At 52.9% G+C, this 27,391-nt stretch overlaps 8 protein-coding genes across 8 annotated transcripts; 5 read left to right on the forward strand and 3 right to left on the reverse strand.

Annotated features, from left to right (window-relative positions):
• Positions 1-797: 797 nt before the first annotated feature.
• On the reverse strand, positions 798-2,223 carry CABS01_06940 (uncharacterized protein; the record flags this gene model as incomplete). Its single annotated transcript, XM_060540305.1, has 2 exons — positions 798-1,587; positions 2,072-2,223. The coding sequence occupies 2 exons, from the start codon at positions 2,221-2,223 to the stop codon at positions 798-800; spliced, it is 942 nt and encodes a 313-aa protein (XP_060403989.1).
• Positions 2,224-5,717: 3,494 nt separating this feature from the next.
• On the forward strand, positions 5,718-6,608 carry CABS01_06941 (uncharacterized protein; the record flags this gene model as incomplete). The annotated part of the gene is made up of 2 exons (XM_060540306.1): positions 5,718-5,789; positions 5,859-6,608. 2 exons carry the CDS (start codon positions 5,718-5,720, stop codon positions 6,606-6,608), a joined length of 822 nt encoding a protein of 273 aa, XP_060403990.1.
• Positions 6,609-9,336: 2,728 nt separating this feature from the next.
• On the forward strand, positions 9,337-10,718 carry CABS01_06942 (uncharacterized protein; the record flags this gene model as incomplete). The annotated part of the gene is made up of 4 exons (XM_060540307.1): positions 9,337-9,491; positions 9,550-10,017; positions 10,418-10,481; positions 10,545-10,718. 4 exons carry the CDS (start codon positions 9,337-9,339, stop codon positions 10,716-10,718), a joined length of 861 nt encoding a protein of 286 aa, XP_060403991.1.
• Positions 10,719-11,753: 1,035 nt separating this feature from the next.
• On the reverse strand, positions 11,754-13,033 carry CABS01_06943 (ubiquitin fusion degradation protein UFD1; the record flags this gene model as incomplete). The annotated part of the gene is made up of 3 exons (XM_060540308.1): positions 11,754-12,599; positions 12,672-12,977; positions 13,031-13,033. The coding sequence occupies 3 exons, from the start codon at positions 13,031-13,033 to the stop codon at positions 11,754-11,756; spliced, it is 1,155 nt and encodes a 384-aa protein (XP_060403992.1).
• A 511-nt stretch (positions 13,034-13,544) lies between these two features.
• Positions 13,545-14,966, forward strand: CABS01_06944 (Lin1 family protein; the record flags this gene model as incomplete). Its single annotated transcript, XM_060540309.1, has 1 exon — positions 13,545-14,966. The coding sequence occupies one exon, from the start codon at positions 13,545-13,547 to the stop codon at positions 14,964-14,966; it is 1,422 nt and encodes a 473-aa protein (XP_060403993.1).
• Positions 14,967-15,171: 205 nt separating this feature from the next.
• On the reverse strand, positions 15,172-16,700 carry CABS01_06945 (RuvB-like helicase 2; the record flags this gene model as incomplete). The annotated part of the gene is made up of 3 exons (XM_060540310.1): positions 15,172-16,348; positions 16,411-16,637; positions 16,692-16,700. The coding sequence occupies 3 exons, from the start codon at positions 16,698-16,700 to the stop codon at positions 15,172-15,174; spliced, it is 1,413 nt and encodes a 470-aa protein (XP_060403994.1).
• Positions 16,701-19,312: 2,612 nt separating this feature from the next.
• On the forward strand, positions 19,313-22,104 carry CABS01_06946 (uncharacterized protein; the record flags this gene model as incomplete). The annotated part of the gene is made up of 2 exons (XM_060540311.1): positions 19,313-19,775; positions 19,829-22,104. 2 exons carry the CDS (start codon positions 19,313-19,315, stop codon positions 22,102-22,104), a joined length of 2,739 nt encoding a protein of 912 aa, XP_060403995.1.
• Positions 22,105-25,018: 2,914 nt separating this feature from the next.
• On the forward strand, positions 25,019-27,365 carry CABS01_06947 (uncharacterized protein; the record flags this gene model as incomplete). The annotated part of the gene is made up of 2 exons (XM_060540312.1): positions 25,019-25,524; positions 25,589-27,365. 2 exons carry the CDS (start codon positions 25,019-25,021, stop codon positions 27,363-27,365), a joined length of 2,283 nt encoding a protein of 760 aa, XP_060403996.1.
• Positions 27,366-27,391: the final 26 nt, after the last annotated feature.

A 27,391-nucleotide genomic window follows, 5' to 3' on the forward strand; every position in this document is an offset into this window, starting at 1 on the left:
AGGGCGAGAGCACCCTTTCTCAGTGCTAAATGGAACGAAAAGGGCAAATGTCTTCTTACTATTCAATTTCATTCAAAGAGTGAGAACATCTGCTTGCTTGGTGAACAGAACCTAAAGGGCAAGAGTCATTATACTGGTAGGCAAACAAGCTGGTAAGGAGAACTCATGGGAATGAGAGTCTCTCGGTGAACGAGCTAGCACTGGAAACTAAGAAGGCCAGAGCATTCTAGATATCTCGACTCTGTAGCAAGCCCCTACCTTCATAGTAGCTTAGCTCATACGGAGGGTGACAGACATGGAGTGTCTTAGTGCATCATCGAACCCTGAGTTGTTCTGGAAGGTAGTAGACGTTCGTCAAAGAGAATGATGAAATAGCGTTTGCTCTCGAGTCCGAGACAGAACCGTCTGTCTCGATGGGATGTATGGCAGGTAGAAAGAGGTGGCAAGTTCTGTGAAGTTTATTGTTCTCGAGACCTAGTAGTCTCAATCGAAAACCTCGGTCAGTGCCAATTAAGCATGTATCCTTCTAAGTCAAAGGATCACAGACAATGGAAAAACCCAATCAGTCCAAACTCCAAGCACCTCGTCGTGTTCATAAACTCGCTCCTGATGCCGCTACCGCTTTGATGCATAACGCCTTGACCTAACAAAACTGATGGGGAGGAGGAATATCGACTGGCTCGGGTTTATAGATTTGACGCCTAGTCTAAATCAACAAGTTCGCCAAATTCGAATGTATTCGCTGCGTCCGACGCCGCCTTGGCCTCATAAGCTTTCAAGCGGGTCGACCACTACTCTCATGTCTCAGGACCAAAGAAGGAAGCGTGCGGGTCTGAACCGGTCAAGCCGGCTGTGGGATACTCGGAGTTGTAGCTATCAGAAGGGGGTTCGCTGTGCGCGGCCAAAGCTAACACAGCTTCGTCATCGACGAGAGAATGGTCATGGTCATGAGCAGGGTTGTCGAGCTTGATTCTCTTGGCATCGGGGCCGTCTTGTTCGTCATTGTTGTCGTCTTTGAGAGACAAGTCAAGGGCGTCGTCTTTAAGGGGGAGGTCCAGAGACTCCGCCATGAGACTGTCAGGCAGGATGGATGTTTCCAAGTGGGTGTGGTCATCTTGGATAGACTCCTCATGAGTGGGCTGGTGCTCGGGCTGGGGGTCGTGTTGAAGGTCATGCTGGAGGTCATGCTGAAGGTCATGCTGAAGGTCGGGTTGGTGATTGTGTTGAAGGTCGGGTTGGTGATTGTGTTGAAGGTCGGGCTCGGGACTGGACTGGAAATCGGGCTGATGAAGACTTGACTGAAGATCGTTTATATCGGTATGAAGGTCGGGCTGAATAACAGGTTGAGGTTGACCAGCTTGAACTTGACTAAGTTGGCTAGGCTGGATGGTTTCGCCATTTCGCTCAGCCAAGACGGCGATGGCCATCTGCGCGGCTTGCTGAGGTTGCTTCTTGGGCCTCCCACGACCCGGGCCTGGACGACGAGTGATTGGATTTGTTGTTGGGTCGACCTTGCGAGGGTTATCAGGACTCCCTCCATTTGTCTCACTCTTGTGTTGGGCACGACGAAGGCCCTGAAAGTGTTGTCTGCATTTCGTTAGTTGCTGTATGCAAATGGAACAAATGAGACGGATCCAGGATGAGAAGATGAGAAGGCTATGGTAAAGCAACATCGATGGTCAGGTCGTCCCAGCTACAGAGCATCTAGTTGCTTGCAGTGAAACTTTACGAAACGAGGTGATGTGATGATCTGAGGCCCGACGAGAAGTGCGAAAAGGGGCCTTGAAGGCAGTCCTTGACTTCGTCTCTTGTCTTTCATAATAGATTTTAAGGTCCATTCTGGAGGGACCAGAAGGGAAACAGAGAAGAATGAGCACTAAGAAGACTAGGAGAGAATACAGAGCGGGGAAATGCAGATGGTAAGAGAAGGGTCGGCGCAAAAGTGAAGGCGCGTAAGTACGCGCAATGCTCTAGAAATAACGAATCGCAATGACGACGTCTTTGTGCGTTACGAAGAAAGTTGCGCGTAGGGTCGGAAGGTTAAACATGAGAGAGAGGCGCGCCAACTCACCTACAGCCTTCATTGGTGAAGCCGTAACCCAGTGTGCGCATGTGGTTGCCGATGGTTGTCCATTCCGAACCGCTGATGACGCCAATGTTCTTCACAGACAGGATGGTAAAGAACAGATCCTTGTCGGCTCTGTCATTCCAATTTTTATTCATGGCGAATGCGACGGATGATGTCGGCGATTCGCATGGATGATATCCTGATACTTGTGACTTATACGATTGAAAGTGGATGTGAGATGGTGGCTATCCTTTGCGGTCGAGGATGAGAAATTGGTAGTGTGCTAAGCTCAAGAGAACGATGGGTCGAAAGGTGGTTGGGGGGCGCGAGGCAGGAAAGTCAAGGCGCTGGGTTTTGAGTGGCTCCCTGGCGCGGTTTAACGTTTCGCCGGGCAAGAGCTCGACTTGCACGCACCTCTGCAAAGCCTCAAACCCCGACAGAAAACTCCAAAAGACTGGAAACAGTTCCTGTAATGCTTTCTGAGTGAATACGGTTCTTTTCAGTTAGTTGTAAACAAGTTTGGGGAGGCCATAGATCAAGAGTTATCGTGGCCAAAGACGCCTACAAGACAGCGGGTGGATCTTCCGAAAGACTCCAATGTGCATAATACCCGGCGTTTAGCCGTTCATCAAGCGAGCTTTGGCACCCTGCACTGGCTGCAGGTAGGTTAGCGGCAATTGACGGCGCCCTCCTCAGTGTCGTAGTGCTCCGTTGCATTTGGGCAGACGACTTACAGTAGAGCTTCCAAGTTCTGAATTCTCTTGCTGGCCTGCGCCTGCTGTTCCAACCAAGTGCCTGATGAATATCACACGTTCCATACCTTACCAGAGAAGACCTGAGCGAGCGCGCCTTGCTGCATACGATCCAACATGTTTTTTTCTGCACGGAAATCGTGTTCATGAGCTGCCTGGTCAGTTGTGCCGTGACGGCTGTGCATTCAGTATTGCGTGGATTCGTGAGACACGTCGAATCTGGCCCGCTGCCCGCCTGCAGCCGACTCGATTGGCCATGATAGCGTATCTGTCAAATGTCTGATTGCGAGACATGGCCGGACGGTGTAAGGTAGCCTTCCGAGTACTCGTAGTCTAAGGGAGATCAACCTCGGGAACCAATGGTGGTGCATTCTGTCTCGCATGCATCTTAACTTAAGCCGCACACTGAGGATGGCGTGACCCTGACAGACTGACAGATGACTGAAGAGGCAACTTCAATTGTGACTACAGAGCTGCGTGAGGCGGTCATCTTCCATGGCCTCTCTGTGGAAAAAAACGCGCGATTTACTCCAATGAGAACAAGAACCAAGGCAGCTTACCTCTTTGAAGCTTCTCCCAAACAGCCGCGGGAGGCCCCTTCACCCAGGTTCCCTGTCGCAATCGCCGCTTTACTCCTCTCCTCACCATCTCAGGCCGGGTTTGGTAGGTGTGGAGAACGGACGCTGTCAGACCTCAGGCAGCAACTGCAGGTCGATCCGTGGGCGATGCGCAAAGTGGGTCTAGATGACACATCACGTGGTTTCGTGGGAATATTGCGAGGACACAGTGCCCCTCGGAATCGCGAGGCGCGTCTCCAAACCACTTCACCCGATCCCACCAACTTCATCGCGTGTCGCCTACGACAACAAACAGGTCTTTGGACGCCATATGTACACGTTTTATGACCTCTAAATCCACTCTGTCGTTTCATCGCAATTTTTTCTGGTCTCCTAAGTGCTTTTGCTCGTTGAACAATCAATTCGCTGTTCAAATGCCAAACTGGACGGCCATCTCGATTGACCCATCCCCTCGCCGGCTCGCATCACCAGCAGCCGACGGATGTCCCAGCCAGACACGAGGTTGAGATTACGACAGTATGATTGACTGGAACACGAATCCAGGGGGCACTAAATCGGGCCAAGAGACTCAAACTCTGTTTGCCATTATTCGCCGTAATCCGCATCACAGAAGCTCCGTCGCTGCAAGCTTCGCCAACCTTGTGGCTACTAGCCGGTTTACCCCTACCTTAGATGCACAAACCCGGGTGTTCGCAAGCGATTGAGTACACCATGTACGTATCAGAAGGCATCATGCTGCGTCGTCACAAATGTCTGTCGACCGCCTGCTGCGTAAGTTTGTTTGACGACTCGGTGTGGGAAGGCCGCCAATGAATAGTGCGCGAACTGGGAGCTGCAACATGGACATAGCCAATCGCCCCAACCCCCTCCATTTCCGAAGCTACCTTGGACTAAAGTACTCGAAAAGTGAGTCACACATCCATACCGCATACCTGTCTCATGCCATTAAGATCCCTGTTCCGTTTTCAAGTGGTCCGTTGGGCGTTCCTGGATCTTGCATTGGGGTGGGATGGGGCCCGTTCGACCGCAAAAAAAGTCCCCCCAGAAAAAAAAAGAGACCCAGAACTGCGTGTCAATTGACGAGTCAATTCTGCCTGCGAGTGCAAACATGGTTGATATCAATTAGTGCTCGCATATCAGCGGACACGCTAGTCGAAATACCTTGCAATTCCTGGCCTTCCGCTCAAACCTTCATTCGTCGGAGAGAGTCCAGTCGACTCCATCATGTCGGGATGGGTGCAGGGGAGGGATCTGCGGACGCCGGAAGGCAAAAAACTTTTTAGAAAAATTAAAAAAATGAGAGAGACAGCGCAAGAAGCTAGGGAATTCAAACCACTTTACGCGCAAATGACACGGCCCCGCGCCGCGACACACCTCGGCCCTCTTAGCTCCCCTCCACCATCTCATCAGCGCTCAAGTGAGCGTGAGCAGGGCAGCCGTCAAAACCTCCAAGCCATTGGATCCAAACCATCCCATCCCATCCATGGATGCTATGCACTTGCGTCTGCACCTCACCACACCACATCATCTCTCCACACCCTCCACAAACGTCACACACACCCCTCTTCCCCCCTCTCTTCCTATTTCTCTCACACTCTCTCAAGGACATGCGTCCCCGTCAAAGCCTGCCGCCGTAACTCCAGGCAACAAGGGACTATTTTGATTCCTTGTGTCTCAACCAAGGGGTTTGCCACTTTTACACCTCAATAAAATGTCGGCCCAAGCGCCGCGGCGTCTTCCCTGAAAGCATCTTCGTTCGACTTTCTTTTTCTTCATACTGTATAGATGCCAACGCCAACTCCAGCTCCTAATCCACAACTACTTGGCCCCATCGAGGCTCGGTACCAGCATCAAGCCGACTTGCATGCCCATTCCCTTTAGTTCCATGGTCCATGGGCCCTCTCCAAGCACCTATAACTACCGTTGATGTCCCGGGGTGTTATCAGGCTGCCTTCTGACGAATCCTCCTTGTCTGCCTCTTTTGTCCGCCTCACCCTCATTGACCACCCACACCAACCGGTGACCGGCCTCGCCCTCAGTGGTTGCACCATTTCCAGATCACAACCTGCTGACTTGGATGCCATATATCTGGGCTTCGCCTTGCCTCACCAATCTTCACAGTGACTCATTTCCTTCATTTCAACTCCACACTTGCCTGTCGTGTGCTGGTTGACTGGGTTGAACCAAAGCTTCAGCTTCTGTTGCTGTGCACTTCAAATTACTCCCCTTTCCTCCAGCTCACTGGCTTCAATATCGACCTCACCCCCATTCCCATAGCCTGGTCAGCTCGAGGCGAGACAACTCTCCAACACTCTCAACATGTCCTCCAATACAGACAACCAGATGACGAGGTTTCTCTTCGCCATCTTGAAACAGAAGAACCTCAAGGATGTAAGTGCTCTCTACTACTTACTACTATCACATCATATCACCTTGACTGGAGACTTATTCAACCCCCAGATTGACTGGAATGCCGTCGCTCATGATCCCATACTATCACAACCCATCACCAACGGCCATGCTGCTCGCATGAGATACTCCCGTTTCCGCTCGGCAATGCTGGGCCTCGAGCCTCAAAAACGTAACAGAGCCACCGCAAACAAGAACAGGGTCACGAAGAACAAAAAGGAGCAAAAGCCACCGAAAAAGGAAGAAGAGGAGGAAGACGAGAAGAGGGTCAAGCCGGAACCAGGGACTCTGGAGGCTCTCCACCAAGCCGAGGCTCGTGCCAGGTCTCCTGTCAAGGTCAAGCACGAGCATAGCCAGCCCTCCTACCGGCAGCAGTTCACACCAACATCCATGGCGTCTCCTACCGCCACGGAATGCCAGCAGACTTTCCACCCCAGGATGCTCACACCGTGTAGCGACGACATGTTCTCCGCGCCTCACAACTTGCAGTTCAGCCCATCAGCGAGCCTCATGGGCGCTCACCCGACCTTTGATCTCCCATCAGCCATGGCCTGCGCACACGAGCCGGAACAGCAGCATCACCACGAGCACGACCACAACTCCTGGGCACCGAGTCCAATCTACTCGGCCTTTGATGCCGCCTACGATATCGATGGCTTCGGCGTCGGCTCCTTGTGCGATCACCAGGCCGGTCAGGGGCATACCACCGACGACATGCATGGATCTCCCGTGCTGGGGTCTCTCATGCCTGAGCACATGAACATCAAGAACGAGCACTGGGACACCCATTTCCACCCATGATATTTCCGAACCTGAAAAATGGTTCAAGCGAATACTGGTGTGTGTGGGAGTGGTATTGAGGGAGAGGTCATCTTATACGTTTTGGGTCCGGGTTGGAAAAAAAGAAAATACCTCGGGCTTTTCTCTTCACTGTCGTTGGCCTTTTTCTTTTCTCCCTCTCTTGTCTCATGTCTCTTGTCTCTTTTGTGCTGGTCACTCCTCTACTCACATCGATTTGGACTACCAGATGTACTAATGAATTTACGCAACACCCTGCAAACGGCGTACTGGTCTGGCCTAGAATGTATGCTTCCCGGAAGAAAGCAGGGGGGCCTTTAGAATTTTAAACACATACAATGACGATTTCTATGACGAGTTTCTGCCTCTTGATTCCGCATGCTCTTGTATTAATACAGCGGCCTCGGCCTCGGGTTTGTCCCATCCATCACCTTCTTGCTAAAGCAAGAACTTTTTTTCCGGCAGTACCTTTTCCCTTCTAAGATATCAAACCGTGGCACTTCGGCATCAGCATTGATTCTCTACCACCATTTCATGCCTGGTTCCCATGTTCTCACATGTCCTCCTCCGCCTTAGCCTAATTCCATCCAACCCTTTCACCATCAGCCCTAGGCCATCCAGCACCTTAGGCCTTCAATCTAATTGACTTCTTACGTATCTCTTCAAGCAGTGTTCACTAACGGTATGATATCTATATAAACCCACCACCACTACCCAGTCTGGCGCGCATACATCCCAAGTCATGGATGCTCTAGGGTTTATCTGCCTCTCTATCCTCTCTTCTCTTTGCCAGTAGCTGAATGGACTTAGCGTATTATTGCCCACATCTTACGAGCTATCCATTGCAGAGATGAAGCGAGATCAGGCAGCGACAAAGCAGATAGTGGTGGAAATTCATAACCGGTAAATTGCCCAAGATGAGAGGGCCTTGTGGCATAAGATTCTGCTCAAAATGAGTACTATTTCATTCGTTCGCGATCCCTATTCCTTTTTCAAGATGCCTTTTGCCGAGAACTTTTAGCTATTCTATCCACAGGGATTCATCTCAACCGTTTAGGGCTGGTTGATAAACCGAGACTAGACGAAGAGTATATACAGATGGTTTGATGGACCTCTTAAGAAGAGACATGAGACGGCACAGTGGTCAGACGACCGCCAGCGAGAAGCATTGCATCATGAAGTCATGAGCTACACTGGCATTAAATAGCTCTCTTAGACAGGGGAAAATCTCCAAACCCACATTTATCTTCTGCCCTCGTCGGAACTTTGCTTCATCGCAACAAGTGAGATCTGTCCGTCCCGCTCCCGCTCCCGCTTCCGCTCATCTGGGTTAAGGTTCACTTACCTTATTGCACTGTGTGCCAAGCTCCATGATTTCAATTCGTTTTTAGGGAAGCCGGAGACTGCTACATCTTCTCATTGCTCCAAGTCTACTTGTTCTTTATCCTTTCTTAGTAAAGTTCCAACCCCCTTTCTCATAATCTTTGTCGAAGTCCTTGCTTCTCGTCTTCTACTTGAGTCTTTTACTCTCTTGCATCACAATGTGACCACGAGTCCTTGCCTCCCAATCGTTAAAAAGAAGTGTCCTACTACCTCGTCACACTCATCAAGAGGTTATAGGTCTGAGATCACACCTCTCACCTTTCTTGTATGAAAGCCTTCAGGCGGCGAAAAAGTCTCTACTCATCGAGGCGGGTGCCACCTTTAGGCAGCTTCTCGAGGCGAGTGCCATCGACTCACCCTTGAGGTGAATATTATCTCACAGGGTGGACGAGTTCTATGTATTCACCTTTCGAGGCGAGTGCTATCCCTCAGCATCCTGAGACGAGTGCCTTCTTTAGACGAATGCTATCTCACAGCCCTTTGAGTCAGGGGGCATATGTTCACCTTTCGTGACGAGTGCCATCTCCAACTTGTTGAGAAGGATATCAGTTCACTACCCTTTGAGACGAGTGCCATCCTACACTTCAGGCGAGTGCTACCTATTCACCTTTTATGGCGGGCACTATCTCTCATATTATTGAGGCGAGCGCCATCCAGTTACCCCTTGAGGCGAGTGCCATCGTATATTTGGGGCGAGTGCCGTCTAATACTTGAGCCTGAGTACCGTCCCAACTTGAGACGAGTGCCGTCCGTCAACCCTCGAGGTGAGGGTCGTCCCAACTCGAGACGAGTGCTATCCCATTGCCCCTTGAGGCGGGTGCCGTCCCATAGTTGAGGCGAGTGCCAGCTCTCAGATTATAACAGCTCTTTCCTGCTTGACCTCTCTGGCTTTTCGAGATTTTGACTCTCACCCAGGATAATCTCCCCTTCCACCCCCTCCACAGACCTCTTCCTCTTCAGCCAACCTAACCTCTCACAATTCCTCGACTAGAGAGCGAGATCTTCGCCCATAGGAGATTAACATCATTACACTTCGCTATATACAGCATACCAGGTACGTGGTTTCTTACTCATGCTATGTATCTTACTTTTCGAGTCTCAACTTATCGCGGAACTCTTTTCATTACGACCAAACCTGAATATTCCACCCTCTATCATTTTTTTTCTATCACATCATCGCATCCCTACGCGTTTCTGTGTTTGTTTCTTCCTCTCAAGCACACCGCGCCTCTCAACTTTCATACTGCCCAGTGGTCAACACAAACTCTCTCAAACCTTCCTCTTCTCAACTCCCTTTACTTGACGACTCTCTTCCACATTCACTCATCGCAACATTAGCAACGCAACAATGGCTGGCAACTCTTGGACCGTCGAGGCCGAGAAGGCCCTCTTGCTCTCCATCCTCACTACTGCCAACAGCGGTGCTGGCATAAAGCCTGACTGGGCTAACGTCGCTCGCCGCATGAACCGCCTCGGCTACAGCTACACCGTCGCGGCCCTCAGGTGAGTGACTATTTCTTGATACAGTTTCCGGCAGAACTAATCACAATTTCTCTCACAGTCAGCGCTTCTCGAAGTCTCTGTTCAAGCCTTTCAACGAGCAGATGGACGCGACCGCCGACATGCCTGCCACCCCGGCTCCGGTTCCTTCTTCCCGCAAGCGTGCTGCCCCCGGCTCCGGCACCAGAGCGGCTAGAATCTCCATTGCCGGTGGTTCTGGTGCGGCCCAGGCTGCCAACGAGATGGCTTCGCTTGCCATTTCGGCTGACGATGGCGTTGACGATGCTGAGTCCGACATGGAGGACTCGAAGAAGCGTGTCAAGATCTTTCACGAAGGTCTTGTTGCTGCTCTTCATGGCCAGCATATTGATCTCACTGGCAACGATACCGATGCCAATATGGAGAACGCCGCTCCTGTCTCTGGTCTTATCGGTCAGCCGGTTGACCTCACCGGTGACCACCAGGTCGAGTTCAAGTTCGAGGGCAATGGCACCATGCCCTCTTTCATTCGTGCTGCCCGCTCGCGCAGGTATGTTACTACGGATTCTTGTTCTATTTTCTGTATTTTCACCTAGACCCCATTCTGGTCACCCCGGCACTTCAGATGCTGAGTTTTTGTTTGTGTTTTTGTGGCTCTTCCAGCTTCAACAGCACAGAATCGCTTCTCTTACCTGTCCTGCATCCGTCTGTTGTTTACCTTTACCCCTTACCTTCAAATTTGACCCCACTACCTACCTCCTACCTTCCATCATTACCTTCCGTCTTTCCATATTTTCATCTTCCATACCTCACACCGCGAATATCTACAATCAAAGCTCCAATTATCCTTCTACTCTATTCCCACATCCCAACTTCCACAAATAACACAACTTCCTCTCTCCAAACCCCTCAGAATTTTAAAAAATGGACCTCACTAAGGAATTCCGCAGCTTGACCATCAACGACGCCCCTGCCGCCGAGTCCCGCTTCAAGCTCAGAGACAACTTCAACGGCGTCAGAAGCGACCCCAAGGCCGATCCGTCCGTCAAGTTCGCTCACGTCATGGATCCCGCCTAGTGGGAACTCGAGAAGCGTGTCTGGACCGCCTGCGTGAACGGTCGCAAGTATCTCATGGCGATCAACGCGCGCAAGGCAGCCGAGAAGGAGGAGGCTGCTGCTAAGGCTGCCGCTGAGGCTGCTGAGGCTACTGAGGCTGCGGCTCAGGCTGCGAACGCGATGGTCTTGGATTAAATGAGGACGGGAGGATTGGTTTACGATGAAGCTCGTTTCCTTGGATTTACCCTGCTCTCATGACTTTAATGATGGGCGGGGAAATTTGGGAAAGAAGGGTTTTCGTTCGCCGTCTATTTTGATTCCTTCTTCATTTCTTGCTACTGGGTTTGACGGCAAGGTGGTTCGACAGAAACTGGCATTGTTTTCGGCATCAGGAACGGTTTTCTTTTCGCTTTTTCCCTCTTCTCTCATCAGCTTTTCGTTAGTTTCTCGGCTTCTTCGTCTCTTTTCCTTTCGACTATGGACACCTTTTCTTCTTCGCGACACCAAAACAAACGACCGCCGCCATTGGGTTGATTGCTCTGGAGTGGCAATGGAGGGGGAGGAGGAGACCGCGGGGGGATCATGAGATAATGGAGGCTGGGATTTGACGGAACCTGGAAAGGGGGGGGAAAGGGCTTTTGGGTTTGATTTCCCTTTTCGCCGGATTGGCCAGGTGGCTTATCGTTTACAAGGAATCTCTGGCAGAGAGAAATGGCTTCAACGGACTGATTTGACGGGGTATGGCTGAGATTACCGCCCCTTTTGATACTGATTGCGGAGGATCTTCCATCTGGCTCGTACAGAAGCAGGCTTGCTCTTTTGCTAGCTTTTCTTTCTGGCCGGAAATGGAAGTCATCATCTGCTATCCTTGAGTACACTGATTGCTTTGTGAGTGAAGACCTGGTGTTGTATAACTTCGATTCTTACGACAACGCGATTGTGAACGGTGGCGAGGAGATGAGTGTCAGGGTACTGCTCACATTGATGTCGTGTGCCCTCGGCCTCTTTGCCGTTGGCCATCATTTCGTATTACCAAGATCGTCTCAAGCACGGCACTCGTACGTAATCTCAATCACTTCATTTTTGGGAATCTAATCACCGTTTGACTGTCCCAGACGATGCTGCCCTGGTAATTAGAACCATGCTCCCAGAATAATTACCCATCATACCCCCGAACGCCATTTGATCCATCCCAAATCACAAATATGTTCGCACCCGCACATTGCCATCTCACTCGATGCCGCGAGGCTTAGGGCCACGGCTATCCACTCTCCGTCCCTCCGCAGGGCCCTTCTTCTCAGGAGCCTTCTCCTTCTCCTCGGCCTCGCCCTTGCGCTTGGCTCGAAGTGTCTGGCCCTGGCCCGCGAAGTGCGGACGCTTCTGCTCCTCCAGCTCGCGCTTCTTGTCGTCATCGGTCTTGACCGGCTTGATCTCGTAGCCGAAGAAGAGCTTATTGGGCGGAAGGCGGAGAGGCATGGGGCCGTTGTTGTTCCGGCGCGGGATGGGCAGAGCGGGCGGGTTAGCAGAGGCGCCCGCCACAGGAGTCGCAGGCTTGGGCGTCGATGCCTTGCTGCCCTTCTTGCTGAGCTTTTGGCCCTCGCCGTAGAATTTGGAGTTGGTCGTCGCCGCGCCGGGGGCGATGGCGCCGTAGTTGATGGACTGGGCCATGGACCCTTGGCTGTGGAGCAAGCCGCCGGCCGGGAGGCCACCACGGCCGCTTCTGGGTGTGCTGGTTCCGCTGCCTTTCTGTTGCCTCTCTGGCTCGACGTAGCCGACTGGTGGCGCAAAGTCGACCTCGACGTCGGTCTCGATCAGGCACACTCCCATCTTGTCCGTCTCCGGCTTGACCTCGAGAACCGCTACGTGATAGATCTCGTCATTGTACTCGAAGTTGAAGACGTCACCCTTGGTGAGTGCGGCGAAGTTCCTAAATGCCTTCTCCAGCACGGCCTTGGGATCGCTGATATCGAGGAAGTTGGTCGATTGGGGCTGCAGCTTGACTAGCTTGGCGAGCTCAAGGGAAGTCGTCTTGATCTGGATCATGTCGCCGACGTCCAGCGAGAGGGTTTGCATCATCTGATCTCACACGTTAGCAACGCCACCTCCGCTACGGCCAGCGCGGGCCAACGAGAGGATACGAGCACGAACCCAGTGGGGAAGGTATGCTCTGCCCTCCTCCGCGACGAACTCCAACACACCGGCGTGTGAGTGCTTTCCCTTCTCGCCATTTATAATTTCCATGAGCAACGGCCATTGCACGTGGAGCTTCGAGACCTTGTCGAGGGCGGAGGGCGGCAGGAAGATCTTGGAACCATAGTTGAGATCGGGTCGCTCGGGACCAGGTGCCATGACCATGGGGTAGCATCGGTAGTATTCGTCGAATCGTTGGACGATCGGCCGGCGGCCACCGCGTGCGAAGTTATACATGTCTGCTTCGTTCTGGTCGAAGCGATACTGGGAGCTCAGAATTAGCTGGGGTAAAGAGGTGAATTGGACAGCTAGCTTACCATCGAGCGGGGGATATGTTGAGTAAAGTATCTTTTGGGCAGCAGAGAGAGGAAAATGAAAAGCAGTAACGTTAAATCCGATGTGTTGTTAAGCTACCTTGGGCAGCTTTCTTTGAATCAGAGCAGTTGTGGCTGCTGCAGGTGGTGAAAGAAGGTAGCTTTGGCCTTTGGGTGAGATGAAGGAGGACCCGCGGTTTACGTGGGGCCGCAAAGGCAACTGATGAATGACGAAACCCACTGGAAGTTCGACTAGGCTCCACCAAAAAATGACATGCCCGATACCCCAGTCGGTACCTTAATGCCCATGCAACTTTGTAGGGAATTCGAGGTATCCGCTCTCAGCTCTCAGATGCATTCCAGGAAACTTAGAACGGGACGTTTGGAATTAGAGCTGCTGCATCCAGCCCACCTAGAAAGAAGCTCTTTTAAGCCAAAGCTCAGCCAGCCTCGCCTTACTATAACTCCTCATCTGTCACAACCCACACCATATCCCCAGGCGTAGCCAGCCCGAATCATGGCCTCCAGACACTCAGCAGCGCGCCCGAAAAGGGCAGGCGAAACATTTGCGCGAACGCACCACCACGATGCCGAAGCAGACGACGGCCACGACTCCAAGAAGCTAAAGTTTGACGTCCGCAACCCCTCCGCCCTGGCCCCCGATGCGCCGGAAGAGGACGCCATCCTCGATGCCGACGTTATTGGCGGCGGCGGGGGAGCGACGAAGCGCGGCGCCGTGAACCTGGACGGCTACGACAGCGACTCGGACAACGAGCGCAACTTCAAGTCGCGCGCCAATGAGAAGCATAAGGGCAGGAAGGATGGCGATGCGGATTTCTTTGGCCAGTTGGATAGCTACGATGCCAAGGACAGCGGCGCGAACGGCAAGGGGGGCAGGGTTAACGAGGATGACGACGAGGACGACGACATGTTTGCCGCGGACGACGATGACGAAGAGAAGGAGGGCAAGGCGGCGCAGGAGGGCACCAAGGCGGCAGGGAAGGATAAGGCTGTGCGCTTTCTCGACGATGCACAGATTCAGGGTCAAGAGCTGCAAAGTAAAAGCGGTGGACAGATCCGTCTAGACGACGAGGAGAGCAGCGACGACGAAGAAGATAAAGAGCTGGCGATGCAGGAGGAGGGTATTGACGAGGAAGTCGGGCTCGGCGGCTTGAAGCGTAACGCGCCCAAGGTTGAGGCGTTCAACATGAAGGACGAGCAAGAGGAGGGTCGCTTCGACGAGGACGGCAACTTTATCAGGAAAGCGGTGGACCCGAACGCCGTGCACGACAAGTGGCTCGACGGGTTGAGTAAAAAGGATCTGAAGAAGGCGGCAGATGCACACGAGAAGCGCGAGGCCGAGGCGCGGAGGTTACGGATGGAAAACGACGACATCTTGACGACGGACCTGCTCAAGGCGCTGATCGTGAGGTTAGAAAGGGGCGAGACATCCCTTGAGGCCCTGGCGAGGTTGGGCAAGGGGCAGCCTAAAACCAAAAAGATACCCAAATGGAAACTGAAGAAGCAGAACAAGGGTGGCGGCGATGAGACCATGGACGTCGACAAGGAAAAGGACCAGCTCAGTCCAGAGCAGCAGAAGAGAAAAGAGGCTATTGAGGCCATCACCGACGCGGCGGACAAGCTGCTGAGCCGCGACCACGCCGAGATTTACGACGAGGAGAGAGAGATGCTCGTGCGTGAGTGGCAGCGGGAGACGGGCGAGCAGTGGGTTGAGCCGGCCAAGGACGACGCTGATGACGATTTGTCTTCGAGGATGTGGGAGTTCCGTTGGACGGATGGGCGGGATAATGCTGAGAAACAAAGGCCGTACGATGGGCCCACGATGAAGGCATGGCAGGACGCCGGGTACTTTGGTGAGGGCGTTGAGTTCCGGCTGGTTGGTGACGATTCCTGGACGAGGGTTGCGACGTTTGAATGATCGTTCCGCGATTTGGAACCCACTCGAAAAAGAAAGAGTACCATGTCACAAAGACGGATGAATGAATAAAAAAGCCTTGCATTCCTGGCATCGTCACGATGCTACCATTCAAACATTTATGGTACATAATCTATCATACGTCCTAGGGGGTGGCCACCTATTTTACTGCCCAAAAACGCCCAACATGGAAGACCCTTTAACACGCTTAACTCAACTCCATCGCATCGCCATGGCCATTAGTGACGGTAAAGTCGACGGCACCGTCGTTGCCAATCAAGCGCTTCTCCGACTCGGACACGAACTTGACGCTGCGAGACGGGTCGTAGAAGAGCGAGAAGCTTCTCTGAACGTCGGCAATCTCGACCTGCTTCGCCCTGCGCTTGGCGCAAATCAACTGTGAGGTGGTGATGAGGTTGCTGGCGTAACGCAGGCCCGCTTCCTGGCCAATCTTCGTGAGCAGCGCCAGAGCGTCGGCTGAGACATCAACCTCCTCTTCTTGAGCTCTGATGGTGATGATCTGCTTGATCTCCTCAGGGCTGTAGGTGTTTGTGTGGATGATGACGACACGGTCCAGGAAATCGAGGGGCAGACCATGGGGGCTGCGGTAGTCGGTTCCACGGATGCGGGAATTGCCTCTGTTGCTGGCCATGATGACAATGGGTGCGAGATCGTCTTCCAGGGCGCGGTTGATGTATGAGAAGCACTCAATATCGAGCATGTGAACCTCGTCGATGAACAACACGCCGGGAACAATCTCGGCCTTGCCCTCCTCCTTCCACTCGCCGACCTTGGTGTTGATTTGGTCCCTGATCTCGCTGCGGATCTCACCAGTGTCTCCAGAGAACAGAGCCAAGAAGCCCTGCGTTCTTGAGTTGATAACATCAATCTCGTGAAGAGTGACGGTGTGGACAACCTCCTTGCGCTTTTGCAGCTCACCGTCTGGGCACTGCAGGAACTTAGTGTCGACGCCCATGGCATCGTAGTCGCGCGAGCGAGCATATGACCGGCCAAGCTTTGTAATCTTGCCCGAAGACTTGTCGATGGAAATGATGTCACCGGCCATGACACGCTCCTTGGTCATGGCATCAATCATCTTGGCGCCCATGTCGTAGACAGCTTCCATGTCGGTCGTCTTGATCGTCAGCTTTCCCTGCTTGGCGCCGCCTGTAACGCTTCGGTCGATCTGGATTTCGACGACCTCGCCCTCCATAATCTCGCTCTCCTCCTTGATACGAACACCGATCGACTTGCGGAATGCTTGTGTGAGAGCTTCGGTCTTTGACATTTCGAGGGAGAAGATTTCGGATGAGGCGAGGGAAGTGAAGGGAACATCGGGGCCGAGGGACTGAGCCATTCCCATGGCGATGGCGGTTTTTCCAGTGCTGAGAAGATGAGAGGTCAGTTGTACAGTCCTCAAAGGACACATGTGGAAGAAAAGGCTTACCTTGGGGGGCCGGCGATCAGCACAGCTCTTCCGGCAATCTTGCTCTCCTTGATCATCTGCAGGATCACGGCAGCAGCTTTTCTGGCCTTCTCCTGTCCAACCAACCCCTGAGATGCCGCTCTGGGCTCCAGTGTCGTGCCATCAACGCCCAGGCCGCGGATGTGGGAGTGAGCCGCGATGAGGTTGAGGCCCTTGAGCTCCTTGCTCTCGGAGACGGTCATGACGGGCTATAGACCCTGTTAGCTACTAGTGCGTAGACGCAGACGAAGAGGAGCGCATACCGCAGCCATCTTGGATTTTGGTAACCGACGACTTCGAGAAGCTTGTCGCAGGGTTGAGTTTTCGGCAATTGAGGGATGTCAGTGGGAAGAGACGGGCTTGAGGTGATGTTCGTGGATGAGGCGCAAAAAGCAGTTCGTCAATTGTCGTTCAAGGCTGAAAGAGCTCGGCCTTGCGCGTTCAGAAATTTAGGAACGCGCTTACCTCAGTTTGAAAGGGCTGAGCGTGGCGCGGCTAGCGCTTGGGCGCCACAGGAACAAGCCTGTGTAGGTAAGCCAGGACGTCAGAAAGTCTACCTTAGTAGGTACAAAGCAGGCACAGTATCCGTACCACCTCGGTTTAAGCTTGACGCCAGCACTTAAACACTCCATGTCAGGCCCAGAGGAAATCTCCCTAACTTAACTCTATTACATACGATAAAGAAGTCCTTAGGTTGATTTCAACAAAGTCTTACACAAAATGTCTTAAGCAAGTTCCTGGGCAGGACTGCTCCAGCTTATCCTGTTGCGACCTGTTGCCAGTCAAGGGTGCGATTATTGCTCATTATTTTGAGCCATGTGTCGAGTAGAACCTCGACAAGCTCCGGAGTCTGAATGCAGCATCTAGATTGTTGTCGTGAACAATCAAGTCTTTGTTGGTGCTAAGACAATGCAGCTACACAATCTTGTCTTACATTTTGAATTGCTTGCTTCCAAAAGCAGCCAGGATGCCTTGTTCTTTGTTATCTAGAAACGACCGATCGACTACGGGAGGTGTTGATCTTCGCTTGGAACAGTGACATCTTGAACGGATATCTGTTGCATTCCCATCCAAGCGCCTTTGGCAATATTCGCTCAGAACGTTCCATGGTCGTGGCCTCCTGATTGTGCTCGAGAGGGGTAAGTATCGGTGCCCAAGTGCAGGATCGATAGAAAGGTCCATCGGCGATGGTGGGAAAACGGCAAGCGACGTACGAGATCAAGTTCAACTTGAACTTCGAAATGGCGCTAATGCCCATAATAGCATCAATGTTTGCTTATTGGGATGCGCCCTCCCCCACCCAACGTTGACCCCTTCTTGGGCAATTGCCAATGGATCAATCAGTTTTTGTCTGGCCCCCGGAAAAAGCAAGCGTGGGTACCATCCTAGCTCGGAGTCCTGCCGGCAAACGGCCTCACCCCACCCACCACACCTTGGTAATTGTTCCTTCCATCTGAGCAATCTCTAATGTAAGGGTTTGCGGGCAGGCCAGGGTGCTTGCAGCTTGATTGACGCAGCATTATCACAATCCGCGAAAGCCGACCGAGAATAGGCAAGCTATCGTCTGTGTAAGTCTATGTTCGAATGGAGTATTCCGATAAACAGACGTATTGATGACATACTTCGCTTGGAAGGAAGTACCTATAGCTCTGCTTGAAGGCATTCGCAGCACTGTATGTAGGTGTATTCGTCGTATACCTATGCCATCGGATATGAAAGCGACCATGATTTATTCCTCGCTAACGGCCAGTCTCACAGATGAACCCCAGGCCGAAACCACGAACGTCTTGGCCCTCTAATAAAATGTGCAACACGTTTTACAGCGAGCCCGTAAGCCTATGGCTCGTGAGGCCAGCTCAGCGTCAAATACCCTGGAATTCTGTGAAAAGGGAGCAAACCTGGAACCTAATGCTCTGCTGGATGTTTGTCTAAATCTCTCTCTCTCTCTCTTTCTCTCTCTCTCTGAATTGTCTGTGACTCCCTGCAAGTTCCTCGATAGAATTCCATCACATCCAGTCGTTTCCGCTCTCCACCCAAGTCCTGACGCCAGCATTGAGCAGTTCCGCCTACGGTACTACGTGAAGTTCACACCGAGCGCAGAATACCTACTTCGGCTTACCTTGCTGGAAAACAGGTCTAATAAGCCCTGCATATCTAGCACATGTGCGTTCCATCACCTATGTTAATTACTGCGTACACTATCTTTGTGTGCGTGCGTCCTCATTGACAAGGAACATTACTTCCCCCAACCCACCTCCCCTCCCCAAATGCTGCACTTCCCAGGTTGTCAGGCCAGTGTAATTAATCTAACCCCGACCTACCTAATCCAACCACGCGATCTGCGTGGGGCGCGTTTTCAGCACGCGACGGCACTGACCGCCCAACTGAAGGAGGTGCTTTGGAACAGGGATTCAAATATAAAAACAGGAGAAGGAGAAAAACCACTTAAGCAAAAAGACTTGCCCTCAAATAGATGCTGGCAACTCGGGTCACTGTCTGTACCTTCCTTTTGAACCTCGACCTCAAAGCTGTCCAATTATCAATAAGACCCCTTAGGCGAGCCAACGTAATCGATGGTGACGCGCTCCTTCCCGTCATAGGGTTTCCCTCTTATACCTCTGGGCATCTCACCCCACCTCGCATCTTGCAAACAAAGACCCTTATGTTCCTTGCCTCACCTGCCTGCCACCTGCGTACACGCAAACACTTTTTCTACCTACCTACCTACCTACCTACCTACCTACCTACTTACTTATGCGCACCCCTTCAACGCACCTTCAACGCACTCTTCGAGTATGAGGCCTGGGCATAATCTCACGTGCAAAGGAGATGACAAACATAAATCGACCTTCGATTGAGAGTCCACACCTCGCCCACCATAACCATGTCGCCGGCATCCTTTCGACGTTCCGAAGACAGCGGCCATTACAGTAGTCGCTACGACTACAACGATCGCAGGGATGGCGAAAGAGACCGTCTAGGTCGTGATTCTCGATATTACCGTCGCTCCCGATCACGATCCCGTTCGGGGTCTCGGTCATCACGATCCATGTCGCTATCCCGCTCAAGTTCGCCAGGCAGGCGGACCAGAGAGAGAAAAAGAGACAGAAGCTGGGATAGGGACCGGGACCGGGGAAGGGAAAGAGACAGGGACAGAGACAGGATGAAGGATCTGGACCGCGACCATCCGAGAACCCAAACGGACTTGTTCAAGCCACCGCCGTCCACCGCTTCACGAGCTACCATCCCTCCTCCTCGTGGCCCGCCCACAAGAACGTTTTCCTCGCCAGTCATGAGCAAGTCGGGCATTTCAATAGATACCCGATCCAACCGTGGATCAGAACAATGTAAGAGTAGAACGTGATTCACTTTAGAGCGCCGATACTAACCGTTGCATCAGCACCATGGAAACCCCCAGCGCCATCGACGACACCAGCACCTTCAGCACCACCGACCCCTCGATCCGCGAACAACACAACAGCAACGGTCAAGATCACCGCATCTTTACGACAACTGACTCGGCGAAGTAACGAACAAGGTGCAATTCAATTGCGGAAAGATGTAGTTGAGGCGCGTGCCAAAGCTCGGGACAAAGACCATGTCCAATCGCACGGCAAATATGCCGAATTTCCCTCCTTGAAAGACTACCATCGAAAGCTTGAGAAGAAAGACGCCGACGACCTAGATAGTTTGGGAAAGGAGATGAAGGATGCGGACCAACAGTGGCAGACTGCGGCAGAGGCATTTGCTGCTACTCTGCTTCAAGCTTTTACTGAGCTGCAGCAGAAAGACAAAGATCGTCGCCTCGTTGCTCCTAGTGCTCCGGACGGACTCGAGGCACGGCTCACGTCACGCCTCGATGCGCTTGAGAACCAACATAAAGAAGCATCTGCGAAGCAGCAGAAACAGATGGAGGAACTTCGTGAAAATCTCTCGGTTGAGAGTGCCAAGCGAAAGGCTCTTGGCGTCGAGAACGAGACGCTGAAGAAGAAGGTTCAAGAGCTCCAGGGCCATTACCAGTCTCTGAGTTCCAGGGCCGATGATCATGACACGTCCATTAAGCAGCTGCAAGAGCCAAAGCCAGATGTCGTACCGCCTCGTGCACCTCCAAAAGAGAATGGCACAACATCGGAGGACTTGGAGGCAATCAAGACGCTCATCGCCCAGCACGAAGACCTACTAAGCTTCCTGAAGCTTCAAGTATCGGAGCACGACAACAAGCTCGGTGAGATGGATATCGACCTCATCAGCGACAGTTGTGGTGCTATTGCGACAACGCTGCCGAGACTGGAACAGAATTTCAAGCAGGCTGCCGACGATGTGATTACGCTTCAGTCAAAACATATGATGCTCGAAGTGGATGCAGAAGTCATTCGATCTAGTGTCCAGCAGTTGCGGTCTGACACGCAGCGAGACATTCAGCAGCAACGTTCCGATATCGATAAGATCCAGGCAGGCACTGAGCAGCTCGGATCCGCGACTGCCCAACTGAGGTCCGGAGTAGAGTCCCTCAGAACTCAAATGAAGTCGGAAACAGAATGCTTTAAGAAAGACGCTCTCGAAATCAAGTCTGACACTGAGCGCCTGAAGACAGAAGCCCAGCAGCTCAGATCCGACACGGACCACGTCAAGAAAGATGTTCAGAAATTTGAATCTGTCGTTGAACACATCAAGACAGAGGCTCAGCAATTAAAGTCGGAAATGACGCAGCTGCAGTCGGGCGTGGAGAAACTTGCTTCGGATATACCACGCCCACCCGACGGCGACAAGTTCCTGGCGGTCGGAACCTTTACAGCGATGAACTCCACTGTTTTCAAGACATTTAGTACTTGGATCGAGGACTTCAAGAAGCGAGTCGACGTCGTAGAGCGCCAAATGCTACCGCTGCGGACGGACGCGGTTGCCTGGACTCAAGTAAAGACGCTCGAGAAAGGATCAGACCAGAAGTCGAGTCGTAGTACAGAAACCAGCCGCCTGTCGACCCCAACTAATGACTTGAAGGTCGATCAGTACGAAGGCAAGTTGAAGGACTACGAAACACGGATCAAGGTGCTCGAGGCTGTCTCGAGGCAGAGTCCGCGTCGTTTGGAACACGATACTTCAGAGCCAACCAAGACTGCGGATACACCGACCAAAAGGCGCGCAGCCGATAATTCAGCTTCAACCAAGCTCACAATCGACGCATTGAAGGAGCAGTTGTCGATGGTCGATCAGAGCATCAAGGCAATCTCTGAGTCAACAAAGTTAACAAGCGAAAGCCAGACCAGGGACTCTCACAGAATTCAGGTACTAGAAAGCCAGGCATACGATTTCCGGGCGGATCACCAGCGCTTGAGCGAGTTTGAGCAACGATTCGCGACGACAGAGGAGAAGGTGAAGGCTTCCGAGGACAGGATGGACTTTCTGCAACACAACATGATGAATGTGGACGCGCAAATTAACAACTTGACGACGGAGGCCCTTTACCAGGCTATTCTGCAGCACATTGACAGATACCATCCTACGGAAGCCGCAGTTGGACCCAAGATAGATCAGATGGCCAGGCAGGTGGCAGCCTATGAGCAGAGACTGCTCCTCTTGGAGAGGCAGATAACGTTGAACGATGAGCCTGCGAATAAGAAACGGAGACTGAGCTCTCAGTACGGGCCGCTGGCCGTGACCAATGGAAGACACTGAGGAGAAAAAAAAGGGAGTTGATGCATCGCGCATTTTGAGTTCAGCAAGATACCAGGGAAGACGGCGCAAAGGATCCTGTTACGATACCAAGGTTGTACTCTTCGCATGGACAGAAGAGAGCTACCTTCATAGGTAGTGGTCTACCTCATCTGCGGCTAGCTACCATACTTTGGTAACTTGCCTGTAGAAATATCTCTAGATTAGATAGAGGCTAGGTACGCCAATGGCAGACGCCTATATTGCAACTACTTGGGTTGTTACATTAACCGCTGTGATGATGCAACATCTGTCAACAGGGTAAACGCCTCTCTAAGAAACCCGTTATGTGTGACGGCGCTAGGTTGTCTTTGTTAAGAAATTCCAAACTGCTTATACTAAGAATGCGTCGGCTCCGGAGTGCAGAATGATCCAGGCAAAGCCACAATGAAGCACATTATCTACGCGATGAGCAAGGTACACCTGTACAAAGGTCGGCAGTCTTCGTAGGCACCTGCAGCTTGGTGAAACTGCGAAACAAACAAGTTGACAGAACAATGCATGGCCCAAATCGCGACAAATTGGCTTCCCCGAGTGGAGGTCACAGTAAGTTGAGCCACAAGAACTTGTCGGACTTTTTTTCCGGCCCATCCTCTATACCTAGGTAGCCCTCCACCTTGCCATGAATGATAGAGGCATGTTGGATAAGCGCGGCGCCCCCGAGCTACATGAGCACCTTAGATAGGCTTAGGTCGCGACAAAAGGTAGGTAGGTGGTCGAGATTCCCGCCGCTGAGTCCGCCCGTAAGCGGTCCCGCCTGAGATAGAAGGCGGGCCACAGGGCAGGCAGACACGTCCATTGTTCCTGCCGCGTATCGCCATAGACTCACGGCTTGATGACGTAAGCTTGGGAAGTTGACTGGCACGGGTACCTGACCAGATCATTCCAGCCCTTTATTAGGGTATCAGAACTAAGGAAGGTTCGTATTTCGTCCCGCGCAACTGGGTGGGTGCGGATGTTGGCTCAAGCCTCAAGTTGGGATACCGTTCCCTCAGAAAGCGAGCATTGAGTAAGCACGCGCCGCACCCAATTCTCTGGCGGGACATTCACGGTTCATCTAGATGAGGTTAGGTAGGCACGTAGGTAAGCATGGTAAGGTATCCGTGAGGTAAACCAGATCGCCAGAACGTCGCACTTTCAATTCCTGTCCTGGTTGGCGCACTGGACACCACCACCCCAGCTGCCGTCTCGCATCATCTGCGTCTAGCGGTTGCCATCCGGGCCCGTCATTGGCCTGAATTCGCCGCGAGATAGCGCGTGTCTCTTTACCTTGCTTGCCTTCTTTGCCAATCCTGCCTTTTTCCTTCCCTGCTAGAGTGTGTCTTTACCTGAATTGCTGTGCTTCTGACCTCCATCCCACTTTTGAGTGCCTTCCATGTTAGGTTGTCTGTCGTACCTACATAGGTACACCATACGGTGAATGAGAGGTACCTATGCACATAAGGTAAGGTACCTAAGATGAAGGTTTAACCCATCCCATCCATCCAACTGGGCGCACCGATGGAAGTACCAGGTCAGGCTCGGCATCCACCTTTTTTTCCCCCCTCCCCCTTTGCACCATCCACCTGGGCAGTCCAGTAAGGTGTGCCAGTCCCCCCACCCAGTCCATTCACTCAGTGTAAGCTGAGCACTGAGGTGAGGTGAGGTCCAGTGCCTGCCAGCTACAAGACTCCACGCTAGAGGTAAGGTACAGTGGGCAATGTCCTGGACCTCCCATCCACGTCCAAAACCCACACTACTCGCGAGGTCCCGTCCACCGTCTCTCCAAAAGACCCGCGACCTCGACCCTTTCCAACACCATCTTCCTACCTTGACCCTTGTTCCACCCCGTATCGTCGACCTGCGGCACGTCGTCCCGTCCTCAACCCCGTCTGGATCCGGCGCAGGTTGCAACTGAGGTGTCAACTGCTTGCTTACCTTCCTTACCTACCTTACCTTGCCTCACTGTGAAGCGCAGGTTGCTCCCTCTGCTCTGCTAGGGGCGACGCTCTTACACTTCCTCGCACCGACCCGAACCTCACCTCAACTCGCGCGTCTTCGATTGACGCAGCTGCACCTCACCTTTGAAGGCCGCGTCGCTACCAGTGAGCTTGGCTTGGCTTCGCTTCCTTTCGCTTCGCATCCCATCCCAACCCATCAAATCAACCCCCCAAGCAGCACGCCACGTCGGGAAATGCGCTGCGGCTCCTCTGACCTCCCGCTCCAGCTGCTGCAAGGGTTGATGTTCGGACGCTGCAATTGCATACACAACTGCCACGACTACGACCACGGTCACGACCCCGACTGCCACCACCACCACCACTACCGCACCAACTCTCCGAGCACAACAGCAATCTCGCTCAACGCATAACCCACGTCGCGATCGCCATCGTCGCATCATACCAACATCGCACCCATCGCTCAGAGCTTCATTGACGCCATCTGCTCGCGTGTCTTTCGGTTCCCCTCAAAAAAACACCCCAACCCCGACCGCCTCATCAACCTGGGTACCCCCAGATAAGGGCGGCATCGCACACCCACGTCACGCTATCACGACATATTCGAATCGGCGCCCAAACCGAGTCAACAACCCCAGCTTGCCTAGTTGTCGGCGCACATTGCCGCCGGCTCAGATCAATACATTCGTGGGCTGCGGAGAGAGCTTTGTGCTCTACTCCGGCGCCCATTCCACCCCCTGCGTCACCCATCGATCTCGCATCGCCTGCCAACCATCGCGGGTCTTTGTTGTTTAACCTCAATTCCGACACTCGCTATCCAACCACAATCCATCCACCACCATCGCACCGCGCCATTCTGTCCTCTTGTCTTGCGCTCCCGACCGCGCATTTTGCGATCCTTGTTTCCACATGCCCCCACGGCATGCAAACACCACCAAACCATGGAAGCAGCGGCGAAAAAGGTCCAACTGCTGGCCCAGCGCATCCTGCCTGATCGACCGCATTCACTGTCCATGAACCCCGACCAGCGCTTTCGAGTTCCTCCCGATCACAGCAAGACCTTTGAAGAGTTCAAGTATCCGGCTCTGCAGTACATGACGCTGTTATCCGACGCGGATCGCGGAATGCTACTCACTCGCGCGTATCATGATATGCGCGAAGAACCACCGATCCCACCAGCCGTCAAAGATTCGAACGCGAAGATGGAAAGAAAGAACGTGACTAAGCTGTCACTGAGTGATTATAAGAACAAACAGAAGAAGGTATCGGATTCTCCTCCCGATTCCGGATCGACGCCGAAAACCGACGCCTCGCGAAAGGAGAGGAACGTGGTAGAGAGTCGGATTGATCGCGAGCCCAAGAAGCCGGACGCATACAGAAATCGGGAGCTGGATGCATCAAGGGACATCAAGGCGCATAAGGCGCGCGACGGCGCCCACGATGAAAGGTAAAACCTCACGCCCGTCTCTTCCAATGTACTCTATGTCTAGAGGCTGACTGACCCATTCTAGAACGAGCAGACCCGACGCAAGATCCCGGGCAGCACAGGATAGCAATGATACCCCAGAGAAGAGGAAAAGAATCGCGGATGTGGACGGCGAATTGCGACCTCAGAAACGAGCGAAACCTGAAGCGAGCACACCGCTCGACGAGCGATCGCGGACGCCTCGAGACGATACGCCGAGAAGGAAAGAGATACACCCATCACAAGACAGGACGCCACAGAAGGACGGAAAGTTGGGCACAAACTCATCTTCATTACCAAACGGGCGATCTGCTTTAAAAACAGCCTTTGGCTCAGGCGCGAACAAGTCTCCCATATCCCGTGCGCGAGGAGACTCAATCAATGGCAACAAACCCAGCCCCTCTTCGAGCGGTCGGGCAAGAGCTGATACGGCGTCTTCGAGGTCAGCAGTTCCGCCGTTACTATCTCCACTACACCTACCGAACGAATCCGATTCTCGATCGAAAGAGAAGAGACGAGACGATCCTCCCGAGCACAATAGGCCGCAGAAATTCTCACGAGCAGAACCACCTCCGCCTATTAAGAGACCGAAATCTCCCTTGAAACTTCCGGAGCTACTTTCCCCGACTCTTCCCCCATTGCTTGAGGAGGAATTGGCCCGGATGAAGAACACACCGACGAAAGGCTCCGACGCAAGCCAAAGAACACAACCTCCCGATTCTCCTACAAACGGCAAGAGACCACACGTGGTAGTCAAAGAGGAGGAGGACGACCGAAAGGAGATCAGAGGGAAGGAAAAGCCGAAGGAAAAGCCTCGCAGGTTTATGGTGACACTGAAGTACAGCAAAAAGTACACCAAGTCGGTGCAGAGGCTACTAGCCCTGGGACCCCCAAGGAAAGACATCAAGAAGGAGCGGTCAGTGAGCATAGAGCCTCCGCCGCCGCAGGCACGGAAGCGGCCGATTACCAGCACCGAGAATGTTGGCGATTCAATAGCGGTGAAGCGACCTCGGACGTCGGAAATAACGAGCTCCAAGCTGAACGCGCCATCGACACCATCGAAAGGGGGTGCTACATCGATGTCGAGGGTAGCGTCAAGCAACTCGGTCAACACCCCTGGAGATGGTCACAGCTTGACTCCCGCGCCGCCATCATCAGACCGAGACCGGCCGCAGACCAGAGACGATAGCAGAGAAGCGGCGAATCCTCACAGGGTCCAGGCGCTCCGCGACCGCTGGAACCGTTTTAGCAGACTCGGCACCAAGCTGAAGCATGAGCGCGACATATTGCTAGAGCGAAAGCACGGGGACCGCGGCGCTCCCGTGTCGGACTCTGACATCAAGCTCAGCATGATGCTCGGATTGGAGACGGCGATGGCGTTCATGGTCAGCTTCAGAGCGTTGTTCGAGTCAAGGCGGATAGAAAACAAGGCACAAGATCCTAAGCAGTGGAGTAGCATTCTACCGCTTCTGAATGTCATGCGCAACGATGTACGAAAGAGCAAGCCTTTGGAAGCACTGTTTTGGCAGATGCAAGGCGTGATCCACGAGGAGCTCATCAAGTGCTACTGGTCTCTTGACCCGGCGACGCACGCGTTACACATTATTGGCGCAGAAAGAGGTCGATCAAATGTATGGAAATCGGCATACGACTCGGCGGAGCGTGTTGAAGCCTCGGCTATGCGCACCAACATGGGCCCGTGGACGAGTGTGGAGGAAGCTGTATCATCGGCTCTCAAGATTATGCGGCGCTGGGCGCAGGAGGAGGGCGTCTCGTGGCGCGCCGAGGTCACGGTATCAGCCGCCAACGGAACGTTGTCATAGGAGGTCGACGACGAGGGCGAGGTGTC

This window comes from Colletotrichum abscissum (assembly GCF_030869225.1).
Source record: "Colletotrichum abscissum strain IMI 504890 chromosome Unknown Scaffold_14.1, whole genome shotgun sequence".
NCBI lineage: Eukaryota > Fungi > Ascomycota > Sordariomycetes > Glomerellales > Glomerellaceae > Colletotrichum > Colletotrichum abscissum.